We start from the raw sequence: 22,110 nt of genomic DNA on the forward strand, positions 1-22,110 counted from the left end.
AAGTGCTGGGGGAAAAACCAATAAACAACATTTTAATTGGTTATGGTGGGGATTTCATCTTTAGGTGCTGTGTGAGAAGTTGGAAAAGCAAACACATCCCGGGGCTGTTTCGCAGGCAGCTGAATTCCAAACTCTTTCTGTGGTTCACGGGTGGAGCCTTCCCTCTGCTTCTGCAGCACAAGGCAGCTCTGGGCAAGAACGCAGAGAATAAATGGGAAATCGGTGAACCCGCGGGTGTTTCCCGGTCTCTCCTTAGCGCGCCGCTGCCGGGGGCGGGACTCGAACCCGCGGACCCGGGCCGGGCCCCGCCTCTCCGCCAGGGGGCGGCACCGCCGCTCCCGCCGGCACGCGGCGGATGCGGCCAGCGCGGCCCGGAAGGGGCGGGATGGGGTGGGATGGGGTCGGCCCGGCCGTGAGGGACTCTGGGGGCTGTGAGGGAGCTCCTGGGCCAGTGCACGATCGTCATGGAGTCGTGGCAGCTCCGCTTCGACACTCTGGAGGCCCTGCGCCTCTCCAGCAAGGGCCAGCTGAGCTACTGCAGCCACTGGCAGGAGGATGAGGTGAGGGTGCCGGCCCTGCCCGCTGGGAAACAGCGACCGCTCGTCCCTGTGACACTGAGGGCTTGAAATACCCTCAGAGCGGGTCCAGGGAAAACAGCGGCCGATCATCCTGGTGACAGTGAGGGCTTGAAATACCCCCAGAGCGGGTCCAGGGAAACACCGACCGCTCATGCCGGTGACACTGAGGGCTTGAAATACCCCCAGAGCGGGTCCAGGCTCGGGAGCGCGGGGTCAAGGAGCGGAGCTGTCCGAGGGGGTTCAAATGTCCCGCAAAAGTAGGATAGTCTGGAAAAAGTGTTGGAAAGACAGCAGAAAAAAGGGTTAAATGGGATACGGACCTGCGATGATAAAGCAGCTACTAACTGTGCAGGTGTGCTCATGGTGTGTTAAAGTTTTATTGAAATTAAGGCTGTGCCGCGTTCACGGAGAATGTTTTCTCTCAAGGCTGCCCTGGAAGGATGTGTGGCTCCCGTGGAGCTCTCCCCTTACTGCGGCTGGGTGCTGGACAGCCTTAGTGGGCAATTAGCAGAGGAAATCACACCCTCCGGGACTTCAACGCCCAAACAATCCACCCCACTCCCAAAAGGGGCATCTGCGGAGAAGATCCCGCCCGGCAGCCACCGGAGCTCGTCACCACCTTCATCTGCGGAGCCCAGTGAGACCAAGGTAGCTCTCCGATTATAATCCACATGTTTATGGAGCAGCTGTGAGAAAAAATAAAGTCCCCACTTGCTGTCATAAATTGTCAGATAAAGGCTGGTTTGTGCTCTGTTAATTTATGGGGAAAACATCCTTAGCTTTAATTTTTTGTGGTATGAACAGGTGACGATAAAGTTAGTGTTTACAAGATTTTCATAGAAAAATGTTTCACAGTGGACCCAAAGCAAACTCCATTTTTCACCATAACTGAGGAAAATAGTTGGAGCTCTGTTGCGTTATGGATTAGCAGCACAGGATTCATCCATAAGGTCCCACAGGAGGGTCAGGGCTATTGTAAAACTCCATGAGTAACCACACTGGGTTCTCTGGAGTCTTTGAGTAACTTACATGTATTCTGACTCTATTTTACAAGGCAGAAGGGTAGGAAGCTGTGCAAATAATATTTTAGGAGACTTGCTTTTTCTATTTTCCTCCGTGAGTTGCTGATCCTGTGCTTAGTCACTGATTTTGCTTTTATGCTTACCATGCAGGAAAATGATCATCTTAGTCTCCTGGAAACAAAGCAAGAAGTTGTTCCAGCAGCAGTTCTGTCATCTAAAGTTGCAAAAGTCGAAGGCTGCATTCGGATGTATGAAGAGATTCACAGGCTGAAAGCAAAGGTAAGAAAAAAATGATTGAGGGGGTGTCTGTGAATCCCAGGAGAGCTCCATAGTCAGAGGTAACAGTGCAAGGACAGCAAGTTATAAATGTTGGGCAGTTTGGTTTGTGTTTTCTTCTGTTCACACTGTTCAATGAGTACCTTTGGTGCCCCTCTGTAATGCAGGAGAGGCTGAGACAGCGGCAGGAGGAGCAGGAGCAGATGGTGAGGGCAGCCTATGCCCAGGCCAGTGAGCAGCTGAAGCGCTTTGATGAACTGAGGGAGCTGAAGAGGCATCAGGAATTCCAAGAGTTGCAAGAAGTAATGGAGAAGAGGTGAGATTACTTCTGGTATCACTAGAATTTTATAGCATTTAATCAAAGTGCAGATTAATTCCTGTTCTGACAATTCTGTGCTAGTCACCTGTGGTTGGAAATTTCACCTGCTGTTTGTCTTACATTAACTATCCTGTTAGAGTTTGGCTGTCAGAGTAGATGTCTGGCTATTGTTGAGGTTTCAGTGGTTAGAAAAAGGCAACATTTGTGATAGCTAAAGTTCCTTTAGCTTGGTTTAAGAATAGCTTCCTGTGTGTTGGTTTGTGTTTTGTCTCCTGAATGTCTTGAATACAGTTTTTCTGTCTTTATGTGTATTGTAGCTCAAAGGAGGCTCAGGGGCAGCAAGAGAAGTTGAAGGAAGAACACCGACATAGAGCAAAGGTCTGAGACTCTTAAGAATTGTCTTTCATAAAAGACCATGACTGCTGGGTGGGAGCTGGAAAGACCAATTGATTTATTTGTATTTTCATTACACTCTGAAGTGAGGATGGATTTTCTGGTGCTATCCTGGGCACCTGCTGCAGTGTGGAAATGCAGTAAAGGCACTTGTGTCCTAGGAACAGGAAGGCCCTGTAAAGCTGGAGCCATTGGACTGGGAAGGAACTGTACAACTGGAGTTACTGAGGTATTTTATGACTCTTGTGTCTTTGTCTCCCCAGATATTGAACCTGAAATTGCGTGAGGCAGAGCAGCAGAGGCAGCGGCAGGAGGAGCTGGAACGTTTGCGCAAGGAGGAGGGCCAGGAGAGGCTGCGGCGCCTTTATTCCATCCAGGAGGAGCTGCTGCAGCTGAACCAGCAGATTGATCCCAACTACAGGCACAAAGACTTGCCCAGAATTGATCTGTCTGCCTACAGCAACCGTGGCAACCAGATCTGTGGACTGGTGTCAGGGCTCATCCGCAGCACGAGCGAGGTACAGGCCCTGGAGGTGTTAACTTGGGCTGTCATTCCTTCCTAAAGCTCTCTGTAGTTGTCTTCAAAGGTAGCTTGTCACGAGGCCCTTAAATAAGATGTCACAGCAATGTTTTTAGGTATTCATCCTATAAAGCACCCAGTTTCAAAGAGGAATTCTTTCCTTTGGCATTTCAGCTGTTCTCTTGAAAATGGCTTATCTAAATGCATGAGAACTTCTACAGGAGAAAGATTCAAATTAAATTTCTGTAAATTCTTGGTGCTGTAAAGTTCCCTCTGTGACAGTGGAGTGGTTCATGAATTGTTAAATACTGAACATCTTATGATTCTCCTCTCCTCATGAGCTTTTCTGCAGTAGCTGGCTTTCCTTGACATTTTTTCTTTCTAGGATGGGATACAAGTATTGAAAGATAAAGCACTAATAAGGCTAATCCTGTGTTCCAACTTGTCACAGCTGGCTTTCAGCAGAGGGAACTCTCAAGGCTTTGCAGTGGAATTCAGTTGCACTTGTCCAAGTGTATTCTTAATTTTTGTTGTCCAAGACTTTAGAGATTTAGTCATGGACTTGCATTATTTACAAATATTATGACCAATGTTATGTACAAATAAAGGAGATGGGGATAATAAACATAGTTAGCTCCCAGATTATCTGAAGGCAAATGCTTCAAAGGCTCCTTGTGCTTGCTGATGGCCCTGTTACCCTGGAACCAAAGGTTAAGGCTGCGTCACCTCTCATGTTTCATGGCAGAAAGGGTTCCCAACTCAAGCAGATGTGGCCAGCACTGAACGAGCCCTGCAGGAGATGCGAGGGTTGATATCCAGCATGCAGCAGGAAATCACTGCAGCTCTAGAAGAAAAGAAGAGGAAAGACGAAGAAGAAAAGAAACAAAAGCAAAAAGAGTTAGAGAAAAAAGAGCAGATGAAGAGTCAGACTCCTGCCCCTGCACAACAAACAGGGGAAAAGCAGCAGAAGGAAGGTTGGTTAGGCTTTTTAAAAAATCTGTTTTATTCCTTTGACTTGCATTTTTTTAAAATGAGTTTTCTCACTAGAGGTTTAGGTCTTTCTGAGTTACCATCTTTTTGTTTTTTGGGTTTTTTTTTTAATAACAGGACTTCAGGTTAAAACAGAAGAAAGTATCATGCAGTGGTACCAGCAGCTTCAGGATGCAGCTGAGCAATGTGTTGCTGCTTTCAGTGAAATTGCAAACTGCAAAAGCAACACTGAGGTATGAACGAATTATTATTACTATTGAAGAGAGATTATCTTAATTTCTAGGGTAAACGGGATAGTTTTCATTTAAAAAAAATTAAAAACTCTATTGTAGCAGCCTATGTTACCACTCTGCTAAACTATCCAAACTATTGTATATATGTATATGTACTTGTTTGGAAAGAATTTTTAAGTTGTTTGTTTGTTTGTTTGTTCTCCAGGTGAAGAAGATAAAAACAAACTTGCAGAAAGCTGCTACAATCCCTGTGAGCCAGATCTCTAGCATATCAGGTCAGGAAATCACCAAGAGCTCAATCCCACTGAAATTCCTTTTGCTTTAAAGATTTTATGAGGGCACAAGCATATAAAGTGTTCCTGTAGCAGAAAGCTGACCTGCACACAGCCTATCTGTGCAGGAGGGTTTGCTTGTTATTTTGAAGGCCTGTTGCTTCTGTTAGAAGCATCTTTCTTCAGCAGGATTAAGTTTGGTTAATCAGATGGAGCAAAGGTGCCCTTTGGGATGTGGGTCTGGTGCTGGTGAGCTTGATGTGTTCTGGGTAAGACTTGTCTGCTGTTGCCTTATCTTCTGCCTCCATACATTCCTAATGTGTTTGCAGGCTCCAAGCTGAGAGAGGTGTTTGACAAGATCAATAACCTGCTGTCTGGGAAGCCTGTTCAGACTGAAGGACAAACGGTGTCTGTGACTCAGCATCCACAGGGGCTGGAGTTTGTGTGCTACAAACTTGCAGAGAAGTTTGTGGTGAGGAAATCTCTTTTTTGGGGTAGTACAGGTAGCCAGTGCTCTAGGAGATGCTTTTGGATACTGAACTGTCTCTTCAGCTTATGAAGAACAAAATCATTGGGTGTTCAGTTTGCCTGTATGAATGCAGTGAAAAAACTTAGTTTCTGTTTCACTTCCAGCCCTTATTTTATTTCTTCTGGGAGGCAAAACTCTTTTAAATTTAAGGCTTACATCTTACATATTTTGAACTAGGTAGGTACAGTGTTGTGGAAAATAGTTTGATAGTTAATTTATGGTGTATCACAAAACTGTATATAGGCTCAAACCTTATATTTTGGCAGAATTTAGGGGACAAAAAACCCCAACCCTCATGCTCAGGAGGCAAACTTCAGTCCCTGCTATCTTGTTAGCACCTCTCAAGAAAATGAAGTTAAAGTTGTTTTTTGGAGTTGGCAGTATTTTTCTCTTGTATTTATTTGTAAAATTTGGGCTGTTGAAACTTTTCTCCCTGCAGGAACAAATGCATGCAAAAATCAGTCCATGGAGTAAAACTGTGACTAATTTGTAAATATTTGAAAGTGATTCTTTGGGTTGAGAATATCTGTGTTTGCTAATCCCATTTTTCCATCCTGAGCCACAGTTTATTGTCATCCTCAGTGGGAGTTGAGGATATGTGGCTTCATCAGCTTTTCTATCCTTGGTTCATAGCCATGGAAACGTTCAGATTCTTTAGTCAAGGCTAACTACAGAAATGAAGAGGGTTTTTTTTGTCTGAGAAATTAATGGAAGGTGTGGTGGCTGACTTTCCTTTTCTACCCTCCAGAAACATGGGGAAGGAGAAGTATCTTTTCACCATGATTCAGCTTTCCCAATTGCTGTGGTGCTGTCAGGAATCTGGGAATTACACCCTCGAGTTGGAGACATCTTTTTAGCTCATCTGCACAAAAAGTGCCCATATTCTGTGCCATTTTACCCTGCTCGGAAAGAAGGGACTTCGATGGAAGAGTATCAGAGGTAAATTTACTACTGGAGTTTTTCTGCATGAACCCTGCAAGGGTGAAGACTGTTCTGAGTGAGCTCCACTTTCCCCCATCCCTGAGCACACAGGCATTGACTCTGGAGGTTCACTCATAAAAAACCCATCTTGTTCCAGCCCCCTGCCATGGCAGGGACACATTTCTTAGACCAGGTTGTTCAGAGCCCCATCCAACCTGTCCTTGAGCATTTTCTTGGACGGGGCAGCCACAGCTTCTCTGTGACCTGTTCCTGTACCTCACCAAATGGTAGAACATATGATCCAGAGGGTGATGATCAACCTTTCAATAATTCATGCATGTTTTTAAAAAATCTCTATTCTCAGTAGCATTGACTTCAAGTAAGCTGAGAACTGCAGGGACTCGAGTGAATGTATTTTGCTGTACTAAAACTAGAATGCTTTCTTCTACTAAGGATGCTTGGATATGAAGTTCATGATTCTAAAGTGGAAGAACAGGATCATTTTCTTAAAAGGATGTCAGGAATGATTCGTCTCTATGCTGCCATCATTCAGCTCCGCTGGCCTTATGGAAACAGACAAGGGGTATGTGTGTGGCATTATACTTAGAACCTTGTTACTATCCCAGGAGTCTATTAAATGTATTGGAAGCTTGTTTTGTAGTTGAGGTGTGCTGAATTTAAACTAGCTCAGGATATATTTGAGGGAAAATGATCATAAGCCATGATGAACAAAGCAATGCCAAGTAATTAATGGTGTGAACTTCTACTTCCTTTATGTTTTCACAATGATCAAGTTTTATAAAGAGGAAAGTCAATCAGAAAACTGTCTGTTTTGATAATTGTGTTTAACAAGTCATAAGGCAAGTGCTGAGTAGCTCCTTTGTTGCTTTGTAGGCACATCCTCATGGTCTGAGCTATGGGTGGCGCTGGCTCGCACAGATGTTGAATCTGGAGCCTCTGGCAGATGTGACAGCTATGCTGCTTTTGGATTTCCTGGAAGTAAGTGGTGTGGATAACTGTTAGTAGTTAAATGTCACCAGTTTACATCCCTTTTGGGTTCTGAAGGGATTGCTGAGGTGAGATTCAGAGCAGGTTTTTTCTAACTTGTTCTTATTCCTTCAGAAAGGAACGTAAATGTTTCCACGTTCTTTCAAATACAACTTTGGAACTGAATGATTTCAAAAATGAAGTTTCTATAAACACAGATTCTCTTGTTGTATTTGATTCTGTTTAAGGTTTCTGGTCTTTTAAAAATAGCTGTATGGTGTTATATAAGGTCAGTACTTAGAACAGACAAGGAGGCCCTGTGGCTGCTCCAGCCAAATTAGTTCATAAAACATGATAGATTTTTCAGGCTGAAAAGATCAGAGCTTGATGGATGTTAATCCTCTCTCCTTAGATAATAGGCCTGTGCTAAATAAGAGCCAAAGTTAAAGGCTGAAGTCAGGGGACACAAACACTGTTGAACAAAAGCAGCTTCTCTGCTCTTCAAATGCTTTTAAAGAACTGTAAAATACAGATGAGAAAGTGGAAAGTGAAATACCCCATGGGGGATTCTGTTAGGGGTGAAGTCAGAGGAACATTTGTCCTGTAAACTGTGTGGAGAAAGCTGATGAATCACTGCACCCAGCAGTAATCACAGTGGGGAAATGACCCTGGTGTGCCCCAGCAAGTGGTGTTAGCAACAAGAACTATTTTTGGAGGGAGTGTGGGGTGAAATGAAGGATGTCAAGATTCATATAACAGGAAAGAAGATGATTGTGGTAGCAGTAATAGCATTTGGAGGATTTGCTTGTTTTAGTGTAGGTGTATTTCTTTAAATGCCTGAATAAAGCATTAAGTGGTTGGTGTGGAGCAGGTTCATTGCAAGTCTGAAACTGAATTCTATAACCTGCACTTGGTGCCTTTCTGTATCACAGGTGTGTGGCAATGCTCTGATGAAGCAGTATGGGATTCAGTTCTGGAAAACAATGTTCTTTATCCAGAAATCCTATATCCCAAGGTATGATGTCTGGGGTTAGGAGTGTTGGTGTTCATTCTGAAATCACTCCTCCATGTTTTCCAATCCCTGCCATCCACCCCCACACCCACTTGTGAATCAAACCCAACTTTCTAAATAGATTTTGAAACATGCTGTTATTTCTGCAGGATTGAAGCTGTGACCAGCTCTGGCCAGATGGGCTGTTTGTCACGTTTGAAGAATTTTGTGCAGGTAAAGCAGTTTTGGGGTTTTTTTTGTTCATTTAATTTCCAGATGGTTTGGTTTGGGTTTTGTTTTTTCCCATCACTGAATATATGCATCATTTGGATAATGAGGTTGGCACTGCTTGCCACCCACTAGACCTCTCTCTATGATCCAACCCATCTTTTGTAACTTTTCAATTACTGAATTACCTTAATGATAGTTATGATATCAAACGTCTCGCTGCTTTCTTACCTCACATGTAATTTTTATCAATGAAAATGTATTTTGGTTATAAAGGAAGATCAGTGAGAGGAGATGTACAGGTTGAGGAGGATTCTGCTGAGTCATTTCTGTCTCGGTTGTTTCTTATCAGTAGTTGCTTGTTTTTAGCACTTGTCCTGATTAAATATATGGGGAAGTGACAATTTGAGCTGCTCTCTGTAGTGTTTGTTTAGCATTGCATTCTGCATTTTTTTTAAATAAAGCTTGCAAAACTGTAAATACTTGATTGTTTAAATTGTTCTGTGAATGTTGACTTAGATTATATTAAAATATGACAGCTTTGAAGTTGTACTTTCATTTAATAATTAAACTAGTACATTTTATTAGCAATGCTTTGAATGTATAGTAAGAGCCATCAGAATTCCTGAGAAGAGATGCCAAATTAAAATATTTATCTTTATTTATCTTAATAATTTGTCTTTCTCTCCATTAGAAATGTCTACGTGCAGAGGAAATTCCATTACCAAAGGGCATTCTGACACCTTCCTTTTGGAGAACATAAATCAACCTGTATTTCCTTTCCCCTTAATGTTTAATTCAAGAAGATTTATTTGTTAGACTTAAAGCTAATCTTTGCATTAGATCTTTATAAGTTTTTTTATAATAAATTACTGAAACTTCAAGACTTTTCCTTCATATGTTGAAGCATGTGGAAGATGCTTTAAATCCATTGTGCTGATGGTTCTAGAGTTAAGGACTCTTGGACTGAAAAATTCCACAGTGCTGTTTGGCTCATGGAAGTGAAAATACCTCACAGCTTTATGAACTCTTACCAGCATAATCAATCTCAAAATTACTGCTACAAATTTATTTTTGTATTTCTTACATCTTTTATAATTCAACTGTAATTATGCTGATGGACTTGTTTGTCTCAACATGGTCTGAAATCTGTAGTGAGTCTGGTGAAGGTTGAGCAGTGCTAACTCTGCTCTCCTTTGGATGTAACTTCACTCCAAAAGACAGGACTCTGAGAGGTAGACTCACTGCTCCAAAAGGTTTGTGGGGGTTCCAGAAGAGCTCCTGTAACAATCAAAATTCTGTGGTTTTATTTCTGTTGGAGAAGGGGCACTCAAGAAAATCCACAGCTCCTTGAATAGGGGAGATGGGAAATCTGTTGGATTTACAGTGAGCTGTCCTTGAACTGTTTTGGTGGCCTCTAAGATTAGAAAATTTACTTCTGAGTTCTACAAGGTGGTTAATTATTCTGGCAATATACTGTTGCAAGTTGAAAATGTTATTTTTACCAGACTGGGGTTTGTTTTTCCTAGAGGCACCACGGTTTGAAGCTGTAGAACAATTCATATTCTCATATGAAAATAATAATTTGATTTTTCCATATAGTTCTTGAGATTGCTTAGAAGAGGTTGTAACATGTGCTTTGGAATTCAGGCCTGTAAAACCCTTAACATTGTCTTTAAAATTGTCAAGTACCTAAGTTAAATTTGTATTTGGTTTATGTATTTTGTAAACTGACTCTGGAATACTTTACACTACTGTTACCTTGTGATTGTTCTGGGAAATTGGAAATGTCCTCCTGGTGTCCTTTCTGCCAGATAACTCTGAAGCAATGCAACTTTTATTAGTATACTTGAAAATGTACAAAGTTTTTTGATACAGAGTGGAGATGTTTTAATTATATATTGCATATTTCATAATTATGGTGAAGATAATTTCACTTTGCCAAGACAGTAATTGGTCCTGTCTGTTAGAAACAATTGTCTGCCTGTGCCAAACCCAAGGAAGAATTTGATGATGTACTTGTGAAATACAATACTACTTTTTTTTTTGCTGACAGCTACTTGGGGTTTCTAACATTTGTGGGGTAAATAAAAGTATATATTTTTATAAAAAAAACAAGATATCCTTTTCTGCCTCAGTAAAGAGAATCCACATACCTACTATTTAAAAAATACTCATACGAATACTAAATGAATAATGTGTGTGCTTCATAAGAATCAATATTTGTTTTTAGATGTAGCTTGAGGTTTCATCTGCTGCTTGAGCTGAGTGTTTGACTTGTTTTTGTCATTTTAGCAGGTTTGGATGATATCCAGTTGGTGCTGTTAAGATGCAATGCAAATAAGGTCACATGCATATATCCCTGGTGGTTTTGCATGTACATTTATATCAAATATGACCAAGGAGAGCATTGCAGCTGTGGAAGTACTGTGCCTTCAGGATGAGATGCAGCAAAGTTGGTGTGAGTCACACTCCTGCTTGGAGACAGGAGTTCCAGGCAGTCCCAGGCATGCAGTGTCACCATCAGTGCCTGTGCTTCCAATTAAGTACTTCACTCAAATAAAATGTTATTAATTCACACAGCCATCAAACCCACTCACCACTTTGAGCCAATAACATTCTTGCTGCCTTCCAGCCCTCTAATCTCTAATTATTTCATTTTTTTAAGAGTAGAATGTGTCTATTTTAAACATTGATTTAATACTGAAGGCTCATTTTCCTTTGAATTTATGCATCAGCTTTTCAGAAATAGCTTTCCCTTGACAGGCGCTTGCAGCCTTTTGATGCTGTGTCCTTGCCAGGCTGCTGGGTGACACTGCACAGTGCTTCAAGCAGCCACTCTTACCTATAGATCTGGATATAAATTTTATTTTTATATCGATGTGTGTGTATTATACATGTATATATAAATACATATTTATATAATGTAAAACTAACGAAGCTGCTGCTTTGACTGTGGCTGGATGCTGCACAGGTGACCTGTCCCCATCACTGAGCTGCAGAATCTCGACTCTCTGAGACCCAAACTGGCCCTGACTGCGGAGAAGGGGGCAGAGACCCCTCTGCCGCCCCCCTGCGCGGACATTTTAACCGATTCTCCGGTAATAAAGTGATTTTGTGGTGCCCGAGCCGCTCCCTGCAGGGTAAAAACGCCCTCCGCACCCTGCTCCTCCGCTCGGCTTTTTCCGGAACCGCTCGGTCATTCCGAAACCTCTCGTTCCTTTCCGGACCCTCTCCCTCGGTTTGTCCGGAACTGCTCGTGTCTTTCCGGATTCACTCGGCTCTCCGGGTCCCCATCGTTCACGGCCGGAGCTCGGGTGGGCGTGGCCTCCCCGCGCTCCTTTCCCGATGCTTTCCGAAGTTCTTCGTCTCTTTCCGCCGACCGGGCAGGGCCGCTCTGCGGCGCTGACGTCACCTCCGCCGGATTATAAAAAGGCGGGTGCGGGCGGCTCGCGCGGTCCGTGGCGGAGGGCGCGGAGCCGGCGGGAGGTCCCTGCGTACCCACAGACCCGGTGAGGGGATGGGGCGGGCGGGGGGCGCCGCGCGGCCTTCACCGCGCCCCGCTCGGGCTCACCCAGCCCCGCACGCACAGCCCGGCACAGGTGTGCGGGTGAGCCGGGGGACGCTGAGGCCGGCCCTGCCTCCGCGGGCGTCCCGGTCGCCTCTCGCTCTCGCCCTCCGCGGCTCCGCCGGGCGGTTCTTTACCGCGGGGCGCCGCGGAGCCGGGCCCGGGGGCTCCCCGCGGGCCTCGGTCGAGCGGAGCGGAGCGAAGGGCGGGGGCGCGGCGCGAGTGAAGGGCGGGCGGACGGGCAGGGAGCGGCCGCAGCCGTCCTGGGCAGCGCGACCCGCGGCTGGAATTCCATTCAGCGCCCCGGGGAGGGACAAACAGGCGGAAAATAACATAAATAACATCCCCGGCGGGTAACAGCCCCTGCTGTGCCCGCCCGTCCCTTCAGGGCTGCCAGGCAGCATTTCCCGGGGAGAATTCCCGGGGGATGGAGCCGGAGCGCCGGGAATCATTGCACAGCAATGGCTCCCGCGGCTGCCCAGCCCTGTCCAAGGTCAGGAGATGCGGGAGGAGGAGGAAGGAGCGATGGAGGGGCCGGGCAGAGCCGGTGCCGCAGGGCCCGGGGGGCTCCGGGCAGGGACCGGCGCGGGGGCGGCTCACGGAGCTGCCGAGCAGGGAGGCATTTCAACAGAATCTCCCGACCTCTGTTCCTTTCATATGTGTTATTTTGTATGTAGGGCAAGGTCTACTGCTTCCTTTGTAAAAGAATCGGGATTTGTCCCTGCCCTGGTTATTAAAAAAATAGCTTTTTTTTTCTCCTAATTTAAAATAAATCCAAATCAAGTGTTTCTCAATTTGTTGCCCACATACACCTTACCTGGTTATAACAATATATATCTGCATTGCTGGGTCATAAATATGTGCCAACAGGGCAACCATTTTCCCTGATATTGAAGGAAAACCAAGCAATTATTACTGTATATTTTTTCAGCAGGTTCATATTGGCTGTTCAGGATTTTTTTGTAGCTGTTTTATCATAAACCAGGTTCGTGTTCCTGTCGAAAATGTACGTGACTCCTGAGCAGTCTTTCATACATATTTAAATAGATTTTGAAGAGCAGTTGTCTGGAGATGGCGAATGAGCATATCAAGGGAAAAAAAAAAAGAAAAAACAACCCAAAAAAAGCCAACTCAGCCTGAAATGGTTCTGTATCTTTCTGGAAAACAAATAATCCATTTTCTTTTGGCATTTTTGTTTTCAGCAAAGTGCCAGAAGATTCCAATGATTGTGTTCACCAAAAGGCCTTAGTCAGGGATTCAGATTTGTTCAACACAAATTTTAAATCCTACTGTGGGATTTTCACGCATTTATGTGCAACTAGCAGAGAGTTCTTCCTTGCAATCTTCCTTTATCCTTATTTATGGATTGTGCAGAGAAAATAAGGGACAAAAGGTTGAAAATGGGTTGCTTTCTTCTGCATTGTGTGCAGGATCTGTAACTGTAATAATGGAATTGTTAAACTGTGGAAAATCTTTGCAATGAGATAACAGGTTACATTGTTCACAAGAAGTCATTTATTTCTGTTCTTGTTGAAATAAAAAGTCACAAGAGCCATATTGGTCAGACTGAGATCAAAATTTTATTTAAAGAAACGGATTTATATGTAATGCTTACCTGAGATCTGTAGTTCAGGAAGGTAAGCATAATTCTGGTTGATTTTTTTAATTATGAAGGTAGCAACAATAACAAAAATGGTGGTTACCTTTACACATTTTAAGCATTTTTTACACATTTTTCTCCTGCACAGCAGTAGGATAAGAGAGGCCTTAATTCTCTTGGTGGAGGGTGGTACCTCTTGGTGAGAAATTTGTGTTTCTCAGCTATGACATTTACAAGTAACCTTAGTAATTTAACACAAATCACTTGGTATCTTCTGCCCTTTTTTGGCCCATGTAATGTATTTATGGGGTTGTAAGCATTTTAATCATAAATACATTGCTTTTTGGAGACAACTGATCACTTCCCCTTTATGGGAGGAAATAATAGGAATTCCTCCCTTTTCTCCTCTGCTTGTTAGTGTAGTGTGGGAGTTTGTTTTTTCCATTTGTCCCTGGAGTGAGTGTAGGCAGCACAAGAATGGGGTGGAGCAGACTGCAGATGCCGGGGATGGAGCCCGGCCCGGGCTGTGCTCCCGGGCTGCCCCTGGATCCAGCAGAGGGGACTGTGCTGGGCTGTGCTGGATCCAGCAGAGGTGTTGGACCCAGCAGAGGTGTTGGATCTGTGCTGGGCTGTGTTGGATCTGTCTTGGGCTGTGCTGGATCCAGCAGAGGGGAATGTGCCGGCTCTGCTGCAGCTGACACAGGTGTGTCAAACGCCACAGAGACCTCCCAGCTCCAGCGGGCACAAGGGCACACACACACACACACACACACACACACACACACACACACACACGCACTGCTGCAGCTTTCCACGGAGGGATTGCAGCGTGTCCGTGGGGTTGGGGAAGGCAAGGAAATTTTCAGCTGAAAATTCAGTGGATTGGACACTCTTAACAGCTGCATCTCAACAAATACCTTCTGTCACAACTGCTACTTGTCCATTTTTTGTTGTGGCAATTGAAAGTCAACATTTTTGTAGAGATTTACCTTCCAAACCTTCTGATTGAATTTGTGTGTTCAAATTAAGCTGTCACACTTGATTATACTGTGGCAAGAACTATCATTTGCCAAGTCCAGATAACTTGCTTTACTTTCTGTTTTGACCTTCTGGTTATGGTAGTTTTCTGGTTTGGTTTGTTTTGAACTAACTGAAAACGTTAGTACATACTGAATTAACGAAGTTTTCCCGTTGATATTGTAACCTTTTTTTGCATGAGGGGGGTCTTGTCATTTTCAATAGCTTGTGAAACACTAACACCAAATTGTTTTATGTGACAAGGAAGCAAAAGGAAAGTGATTAACAGGTACTGTGACAGAAAAATTTCAGCCATATCCTTATGCTGGTCATTAGTTAAATGTTATCTTGATTTCCCCCTCCCTTTTAGACTCTACATTCTTCCATCATGTTGTCATCGTTTCGTAAAGTCAAAGTCCAGGTATTTTTCCATAATGCATGAAATGCCCTTGCCACACTTGCCTGCCTTTATTGCAGTGACCTGTTTGTAACAAAAGCCACTGTCTGAATTTATTCTGTACAGCAGGTGCTTTATTTGCACCTAGTGTGAGTCTGATCTGCCTTTCCTTTAATACTTTGAGTTGCCTAATTTCTGTCTGTGATGCATGATGTGTGAACATTTTATAGGAGTTATAGTTCAATATAATCAGGTTTTGATAGTGATTAATTTTCCAGGAGGTTTTTATTTTAAAATGTACTTGAGCAGAATTTTTTTCTTTATAGCTTCTGCAAATCAACTATGAAGAGATTTACAGTGTAGAACGTTGTGCATTCAAAGTTGGTTTGGTTCCTATTCATCCACTTGCACAAATTTATAATCCTTGAGTTGTTGTGCTGTAACTGTTTCTACACAGTGATGCTTCTGTTTCAGTGGTGATAAAATAAATAGGATGTATGGATCAGACCTCAGCTGGGGAACACAAGCAACTAGATTTTATTTGGAAATGGTAGTGATGTAAATGTTTATACTGCAATTAGAAGGATAATGAAAAGATAACAAATGGGGATGAAAAATGCTGGGGTTAATTATATAATCTTGCATTACCTGTCAACTCTGCATTTCTGCAATGCAGTCAAGGTAATTTGCTTTCTCAGGAGTCTCAGCAGAGTGCAGTCCTTGCCAGCCCTGGATAGTTTTATCAAAGGTCTGTGATGTTAAAGCAAAAGCAAATCCAAAAGAGCTCCCTTTTATGTGGAGACACCAAATTCAGAGGAGCAATTCAACTGTTCTTGTTTAAATAGTGGAATTGAGATTTTAAGATTAAATGCCTAAAAATGAGCAGGTCTTTATCTGTCTTCATATTTCAGAAGTGCATAGCTGAGGCTGTGCTCAAACCCTCTTGTCAGCCTAAATCACTAGCTTTGCAACCACTTTGGTTTAAACAATTTACTTTTTTTTCCTTCTAATGCGATGTTTTCTGTGTCCCTGCAATACCTGCTTAAATTTTGGGGCTGGTTTGAATTTTACCTGCACTGGGGTTAGTTCTACAGTATCAAACAGCAACTTTAGCACATCTTGTATTTTGGGTTTTTTTTGGTACTGCAGTGCTTGTCTGATTTTTCTGGCTTGGAATTTGTGGAGGTTTGGGGCTGTCAGTGACCTTCCTTAATAGCATATTTGGGCGCAGTGTTCTGCTGCACATAGTCTAACCTTAAAATGTCTTTATTTTGTAAAAGTTAAATTCAACCAACCAAAAGGCTGGGCATTAATTTTGTCCCAATAGTGTCCCAATCTGTAGGATAGGATGTGGCATCCTCCAGCTCCTTCTCTGTAGCACACCACGCTCAGGCTGCCTTTGCAGGAGCTGTGCATGTTTGCAGAAGGGTTCTCTTTGATTTTCCAGCAGTGCAAGTACTTATGGACTTCCCTGGGCCAGGCAGTCATGGTGCTTTGTTTCTTCCCTGGTGTTTTGAGGGAGCTGTGAATCGGCAGAATGAAAGCTGGGGAAAATGTGTGTTATTTTTTGTCTCTGTCCTTCTGAAGGTTATTTTCACACCCATTTTTTTTTGCTTAAAGAAGAAAGATCAGCAATCTGTTCCTGTTCCCCAGGAGGGAGTAGCTGATATCAGTTCAATCTTCCTTAGACAAGATTGACGATGTGTGATGTTGATGAACATTTAAAAAAATGCATTGAGCTGTTCTTGTGTGCATACTTGGGAAGCAGGAATGTTTTGGTAGGGAAAATATTTCTGTTACAGGCTACTGCTCAGCTCATGTATGATGAATATGCATAACACATGAGGACTTGTCCTAAGAGAAAATTATTTTACTACTTTTGAAGATCTTTATGTACTGATATCATTGTTTTTCAGGCAGAGGAGTTAAATTTTTTTGAAGCTTCGTGTAATTGCTTTTAAAAATACACTAAAATCTTCTGCCTAGCACTGAATGTATTTCACATTTGTGCTTTTAAATCCCTGAAAACATGTTTTGGTAAGGGAAGTGCTGACAGCTCTGCTGTGTGACACCGCTGTAATTCCTGTTGAACCCACCTCGATGCCGCTGTTCCCGAACTTGAATGGTGTTGCTGACATCATCGTTGTTCACTGCAGTGTCTGTAGATACCTGCAGCTGTATATTTTAGTGTGCTATTATGTATCATTTGATTTGACTGGGGAATGCAGAGATGGAAGGATCAGAGTAATAAATTTGTTTTCTTGTTTCAGATTTTTTTCCCTTAATTTTCCTACTTCTTTTTGTTGGATGTTTCCTTTCCTTTCTAAATAACATCACCAAAACAGTGCAGTATGAAGAAGCATTTCTGATTTTTTTTTTTAAGTTAAGACATAAGCTGACCTAATGTTAGTCTTACAGCATGAAAGGAGGAATGAAATGTCACCAGGACAGTCCAGATCTGCTGTCTGGGGCCTGGAAGGTTCCCTGAGCCCCGTCCTTATCACCCTGCACCGGCTGTGCCGGGCGGGGCCGGGGGATGACTCCGGTTATCTGGGGACAGCCTGGCACAGTCACATCCCTCTGCTGCTCACCTTAAAAACACAGAGCACAACTTTTAGTTAGTGGGATTCCTGCAGGAAGTGCAGAGGTGTCTCCTAGGTGTCCTCAAAGGGTGTAGTTGAACCAAGAAGTTTCGGGATTGTTTTGGAGGGGTGTTTGGTATTCCAGGGAGTGCTGCAGTTGGAGGTGATACCATGGGAGGCAGGGAGACTGCATTGTTCTGCAGCATCGAGGACTTTTGAGTTCTGAGCTCCCTGGTGGCTCTGGCAGCACAGACACTGCTGACGTCGGCTGGGGCTGCAGGAAGAACAGTCCATTATTGCTACACTAAAGCACTTCTTTTACAATTGACTCGCTCCACTGTAGTTACAAAAGGAGCCTTTCTTTTAACCAATTCCAGCAAAAAGAGGAGCCAGATTGCCTGGCTTGTGTGGTGAGAGGCAAACCAGCTCTCAGGGTAAATTACAGAAGGTCTCCCATTTGACTTTCAATATTGTAACAATGTTTGAAATTATAATTTAAATAATTTAAATATTTCCCTAAATTAATATTGTAAATAATTAAATAATTTAAATTTTTTTCAAATCACTTTGTGGAGGTTATTTTTTAATATTGAAATACAAGTTGAGTTGTATTGTACAGTGAATGAGTGTACAGTGTTCCAGAGACTGACCAGGATTTAATTTTCACCCAGCACTGCCCAAACCCAGAATCAGCAGAGGGGCTCCAGCCATGCGGTACATTAGACCAGCTGCCACTGTGTTATTCCAGAACACAATGCAGTTTAAAAGAAGTGTTTTTGGCATTCCAACACAGCATGACAGAGCAGGAAAGGAAGTTTTTAGCAATAACTTCCTTTCCTGGTGGAAAAAGGCTGTTTGAGAGAATGCTGGAACAAACAGCTGCTTTCTCAGGGAACCATATCTGTGCCTGAGCTCGAGTTATGTTCAGGGGTTTGAGCTTTTAATACTCAGATACACTAATCAAGTGGAGATTTTGGTGGCACTGCCAGGCAAAACCTGGGTTTCGTTTATGTAACACAGTCTGCACACACTGGGGTGGTTTTTTTCCTTGCCCTCTTTTGACAGTAATGAGTGGAAGGAAAAACAAAGCTGAATTTTCTTTCCTTCCTGCAAGTGCCGCAGTGCAGCTGGGGCTGAGTCCATGGGAGCCAGGAGTGCTGCTGGCACGGCTGTCTCCTCTGGAGGGTGGGGACCTTGCAAGGGTAGCTCAGGAATGTGTGGGTTCGTCCCCATATGTTCCTTTCTGTCAGATTGTCCTTTTACAAGTGCTTGGAAAACATGACCCTGTAGATCACTTTTCAACCTGTGGAGTTTTCCATACAATTATGCAAGATACATGTCTAATTAAAGCATGCAGCTAACTATTGACTAAATAACAATTTAATATTTAATGATGTATTTTAACTGATTGTCCATGCCTTTTAGTCTGCAATTCTAGTCTGGGTTTCTTCCCTGTCTGATGGGATTGAGAAGTACCTTTAGTTTGGAGAGTTCAGAATTGGTAGAAAAGCATTAAGTGAGTGACTGGTGTAATCACTTGTACACAAAGACATTAATTGCAAAATTGTTCAGGCACAGAGTGTTTGTTGCAGCAACCTCTTGATATGCAGTTAGTTGTTAAATAAGTGGTTAAATATTCAAACTTCAATGATAATAATAGTTCCACTTTTAAAATTTGTGTTAGAGTGCTATTCTAGTGCCCAGATCTTTTACTGAAAATCAAGTTGCTTTTGGAAAGGTAAGGAACTGAAAATTAAAGGTTGTTGCAATTTTAATAAAAAAGAGAAAAAGCAGATCAGTAGTCAGGTCTTTGCTGCCTGTGGTAACAATATTAGGTTTTAGTACATAAAGCAATGTGGACGGGTTTTCAGCCAGAGCAAGGTCATTGGTTAAGCAAAATGCTCCTTGACTTACTTGACTAAGCCACATCTGTGAAGCCTCTCACTGGCTTCTGAAAGGTTATGTACAGAGTGGCTGGATGGGTTTGTAACTTTTTTAAATTGAGAGAATAAAGAAGAGATGCATCAGAGAATGTGGGTCTATATATGTATGTAAGTGTATATAGATACATGTGGGCCACTTAACTGTTGTTCAAAGAAGAGTAATCTTCTTTAGTATTGAATATTTTAAATAAAATATTTAGAGATATTGTATGTTGTACAAGAAATATGTCTGTATCTACACACATGTGTGCACAAACCCACATTTTCAGCTGTTGTGTTGGACACTTGCATGCTACAGTTTGAGATGACACACACTTTATAAGACTGAAGCCATATTTGTCCAAACCAAATAGGTGTTAAATGTCTTTGTAAATTCTCCTTTACCACTTTCTGCTAGAAGTGTGGTTTTATTAAATGTAAGATTTTATACACATACCTGCACACACAGAGTTAGACTGTGAGTAAATCATGTGTGATTTTTAAAAAACCACTTTTTTTCTGCATGAATCGCTTCCTGATCTACCAATGTTTTGTAAGACAAACATAATGGGGTTTTATTTTTTGCTTTCAGAAAATGGACCCAAGTGGTGTAAAAGTGCTGGAAACAGCAGAAGATATCCAAGAAAGGCGTCAGCAAGTTTTGGACCGTTACCACAGGTTCAAGGAACTCTCTTCTCTAAGGCGCCAAAAGCTTGAAGATTCCTATCGATTCCAGTTCTTCCAGCGTGATGCGGATGAGCTGGAAAAATGGATCCAAGAGAAACTGCAGATTGCATCTGATGAAAATTACAAAGACCCAAGCAATTTGCAGGCAAGTCCTCCTGCCCTTTTCTATTTCCTGTACTATTGATTTTAGGGTGTTACAGATCAGCTGGGATAGAACAAACACAGAAATGAAACTTGATCTGAGAGTGAAGAAAGATGGATGCAAATACCCATGACCTTGCAAAGTGCTCTTCAAAAGCCTGGCTTTTTTGCTGATGTAATATTTCTAATAATGGATTAGATGCTACATCAGCATAGAAAAAGTTGCTCAGTGTAATGTAGTTTAAAACCAACTTTGTTTAATCCTAGCCTAGAATTTGCTGGATGCCTTAACTCTGTGAATAAATGTGAATTATCACTTATTGTTTCCACAAAAAAAAAAAATTGTAGGAAGTAAGCTTGTGTGGGTAGAACTAGCTGACAGGTTCTCAGGGCTTTGAACACTGTCATTGCAAGAGCAAACACAAGAAATAAGTAACTGAAACTGGGGTGTTTGAATCCACCTGTTGATCTACCACATGATACAGCTGATTTCAACTGCAGTTTGAGTATTTATTTGTCAGTCCTGAATATGCATAAAATACACTGAAAATCTTGCTGCTGGGGAATGTGGAAGAGTCCCTGCACCAAATTTCAGTTGCATTCTTTGATGTTTTCCTTTCAGGGGAAGCTGCAGAAGCACCAAGCCTTTGAAGCTGAGGTGCAGGCCAATTCAGGAGCCATCATTAAACTGGATGAGACTGGAAATCAGATGATAAATGAAGGCCATTTTGCATCTGAAACCATAAGAGTGAGTTTTAAAGCTTTTTTCCCTCCTCACCTCTTACAGGCCTCTTTCCTTAAGCACTTTGTTCAAGTTACCCAGATAACTATATATTCAAAACCCCTCTTTAACATCCTACAGGTATTCGATTAGTGAAATCATGAAAAAATTTGTATTTGTAAAGCTCAGAGGTGGTTTTCTCTTTCATGAGCACCCAGCTCATACCTTCTTTTGGATCCATTTCTGAGGAGAACTGTTTAAAGATGAGATGTTTTTGTGGTGATTTTCAAATTTAATTGATAAGTTCAGCATTTTTCTAACTTGCCTTTACTGGTTCAGTCCTTCACGCCGTACCGGACTGCCCAGCGCCCGATAGTCACGGCCACCCAAGTGGGGTCCCACATACGAGTAGGTGAAGCTTGTGGCTCTGCAGTGCAACTTGTTTTTGCAATGTCTCCTTCCTTCCTTAGCTGACAGTTTGCACCATCCTTCTGGGAGTGCTCAGAGCTCTTTCCTCCCTTGAAACCTCTTTAATTGAACTTTCTGAGTGGATCAAGTGGTATCCACCCATGATGTTCAAAAGCTTCTCTTGAATGACTTTCAAGTTTCAGGTCTCGATGAGCAAAGTATAATAGACAATGGGTGGAGCAGTTACTTTCCTGTTTTGCAAGTTATGTGCATGTGTGGGAGTGTGGTTTTACTTTTTGTTGTCTATAAAGTTTCTAGTGGTTCCCAATAGTATTGAGAGGCCAAGTGCAGCCAGAGAAACTCAGTATTAAAACTAGTAATTGCTACTAGTATGTCCATATCATGTCACTTCACACAGTTAGCTAAATATATTAGGGTTTAAGTGTTTCGTGTTAAGTGGTTAAAATACAGTGAAAGGGCATAAGTTTGACTTAAATCAAATGTGTTGTGTTACATAAGAATAAATTCCCAAAGGAAGATGCTATACACTTATTGAGAGTTGACTTTCATATAAAAGACTGAACATTTGAAGGGGAGAGCAGCAAGTTTTTGGTATGACTTCAAATTAGCATAGAATTTAAATCAAATTTTATCTCAAGATGTTTAGCTCACAGTTACTTAAAGAAAACTATTTGATAGCTTCATTAATTAATAACGACTGTCTAAATATTCAGTTGTGTAATTTCTAATTTTGTGTTACAACACTTTACATAATTTGAAAACTATTCACTAGACATAAAATCATGAG

The 22,110-nt window shown here is 42.4% G+C and overlaps 2 protein-coding genes across 3 annotated transcripts in view; both read left to right on the forward strand.

Moving 5' to 3' along the window:
• Positions 1–431: 431 nt before the first annotated feature.
• Positions 432–10,379, forward strand: GLE1 (GLE1 RNA export mediator). The gene is made up of 16 exons (XM_066562889.1): positions 432–560; positions 1,005–1,226; positions 1,751–1,879; positions 2,044–2,192; positions 2,513–2,573; positions 2,852–3,106; positions 3,854–4,082; positions 4,216–4,331; positions 4,537–4,606; positions 4,933–5,075; positions 5,881–6,071; positions 6,507–6,636; positions 6,948–7,052; positions 7,973–8,055; positions 8,202–8,265; positions 8,954–10,379. The coding sequence occupies exons 1-16, from the start codon at positions 465–467 to the stop codon at positions 9,020–9,022; spliced, it is 2,112 nt and encodes a 703-aa protein (XP_066418986.1). The 5' UTR covers positions 432–464; the 3' UTR covers positions 9,023–10,379.
• Positions 10,380–11,733: 1,354 nt separating this feature from the next.
• The window catches only part of SPTAN1 (spectrin alpha, non-erythrocytic 1), a 45,797-nt gene continuing 35,420 nt past the window's right edge, over positions 11,734–22,110 (forward strand). For both annotated transcript variants that reach the window (XM_066562606.1, XM_066562607.1), the window contains exons 1-3: positions 11,734–11,771; positions 19,938–20,177; positions 20,796–20,921. In XM_066562606.1, coding sequence (XP_066418703.1) covers positions 19,941–20,177; positions 20,796–20,921 — 363 coding nt within the window. In that variant the 5' untranslated portion in view covers positions 11,734–11,771; positions 19,938–19,940. The remainder of the gene's footprint in view (positions 11,772–19,937; positions 20,178–20,795; positions 20,922–22,110) is intronic.

This window comes from Molothrus aeneus, chromosome 19, assembly GCF_037042795.1.
Source record: "Molothrus aeneus isolate 106 chromosome 19, BPBGC_Maene_1.0, whole genome shotgun sequence".
NCBI classification, from domain to species: Eukaryota; Metazoa; Chordata; class Aves; order Passeriformes; family Icteridae; genus Molothrus; species Molothrus aeneus.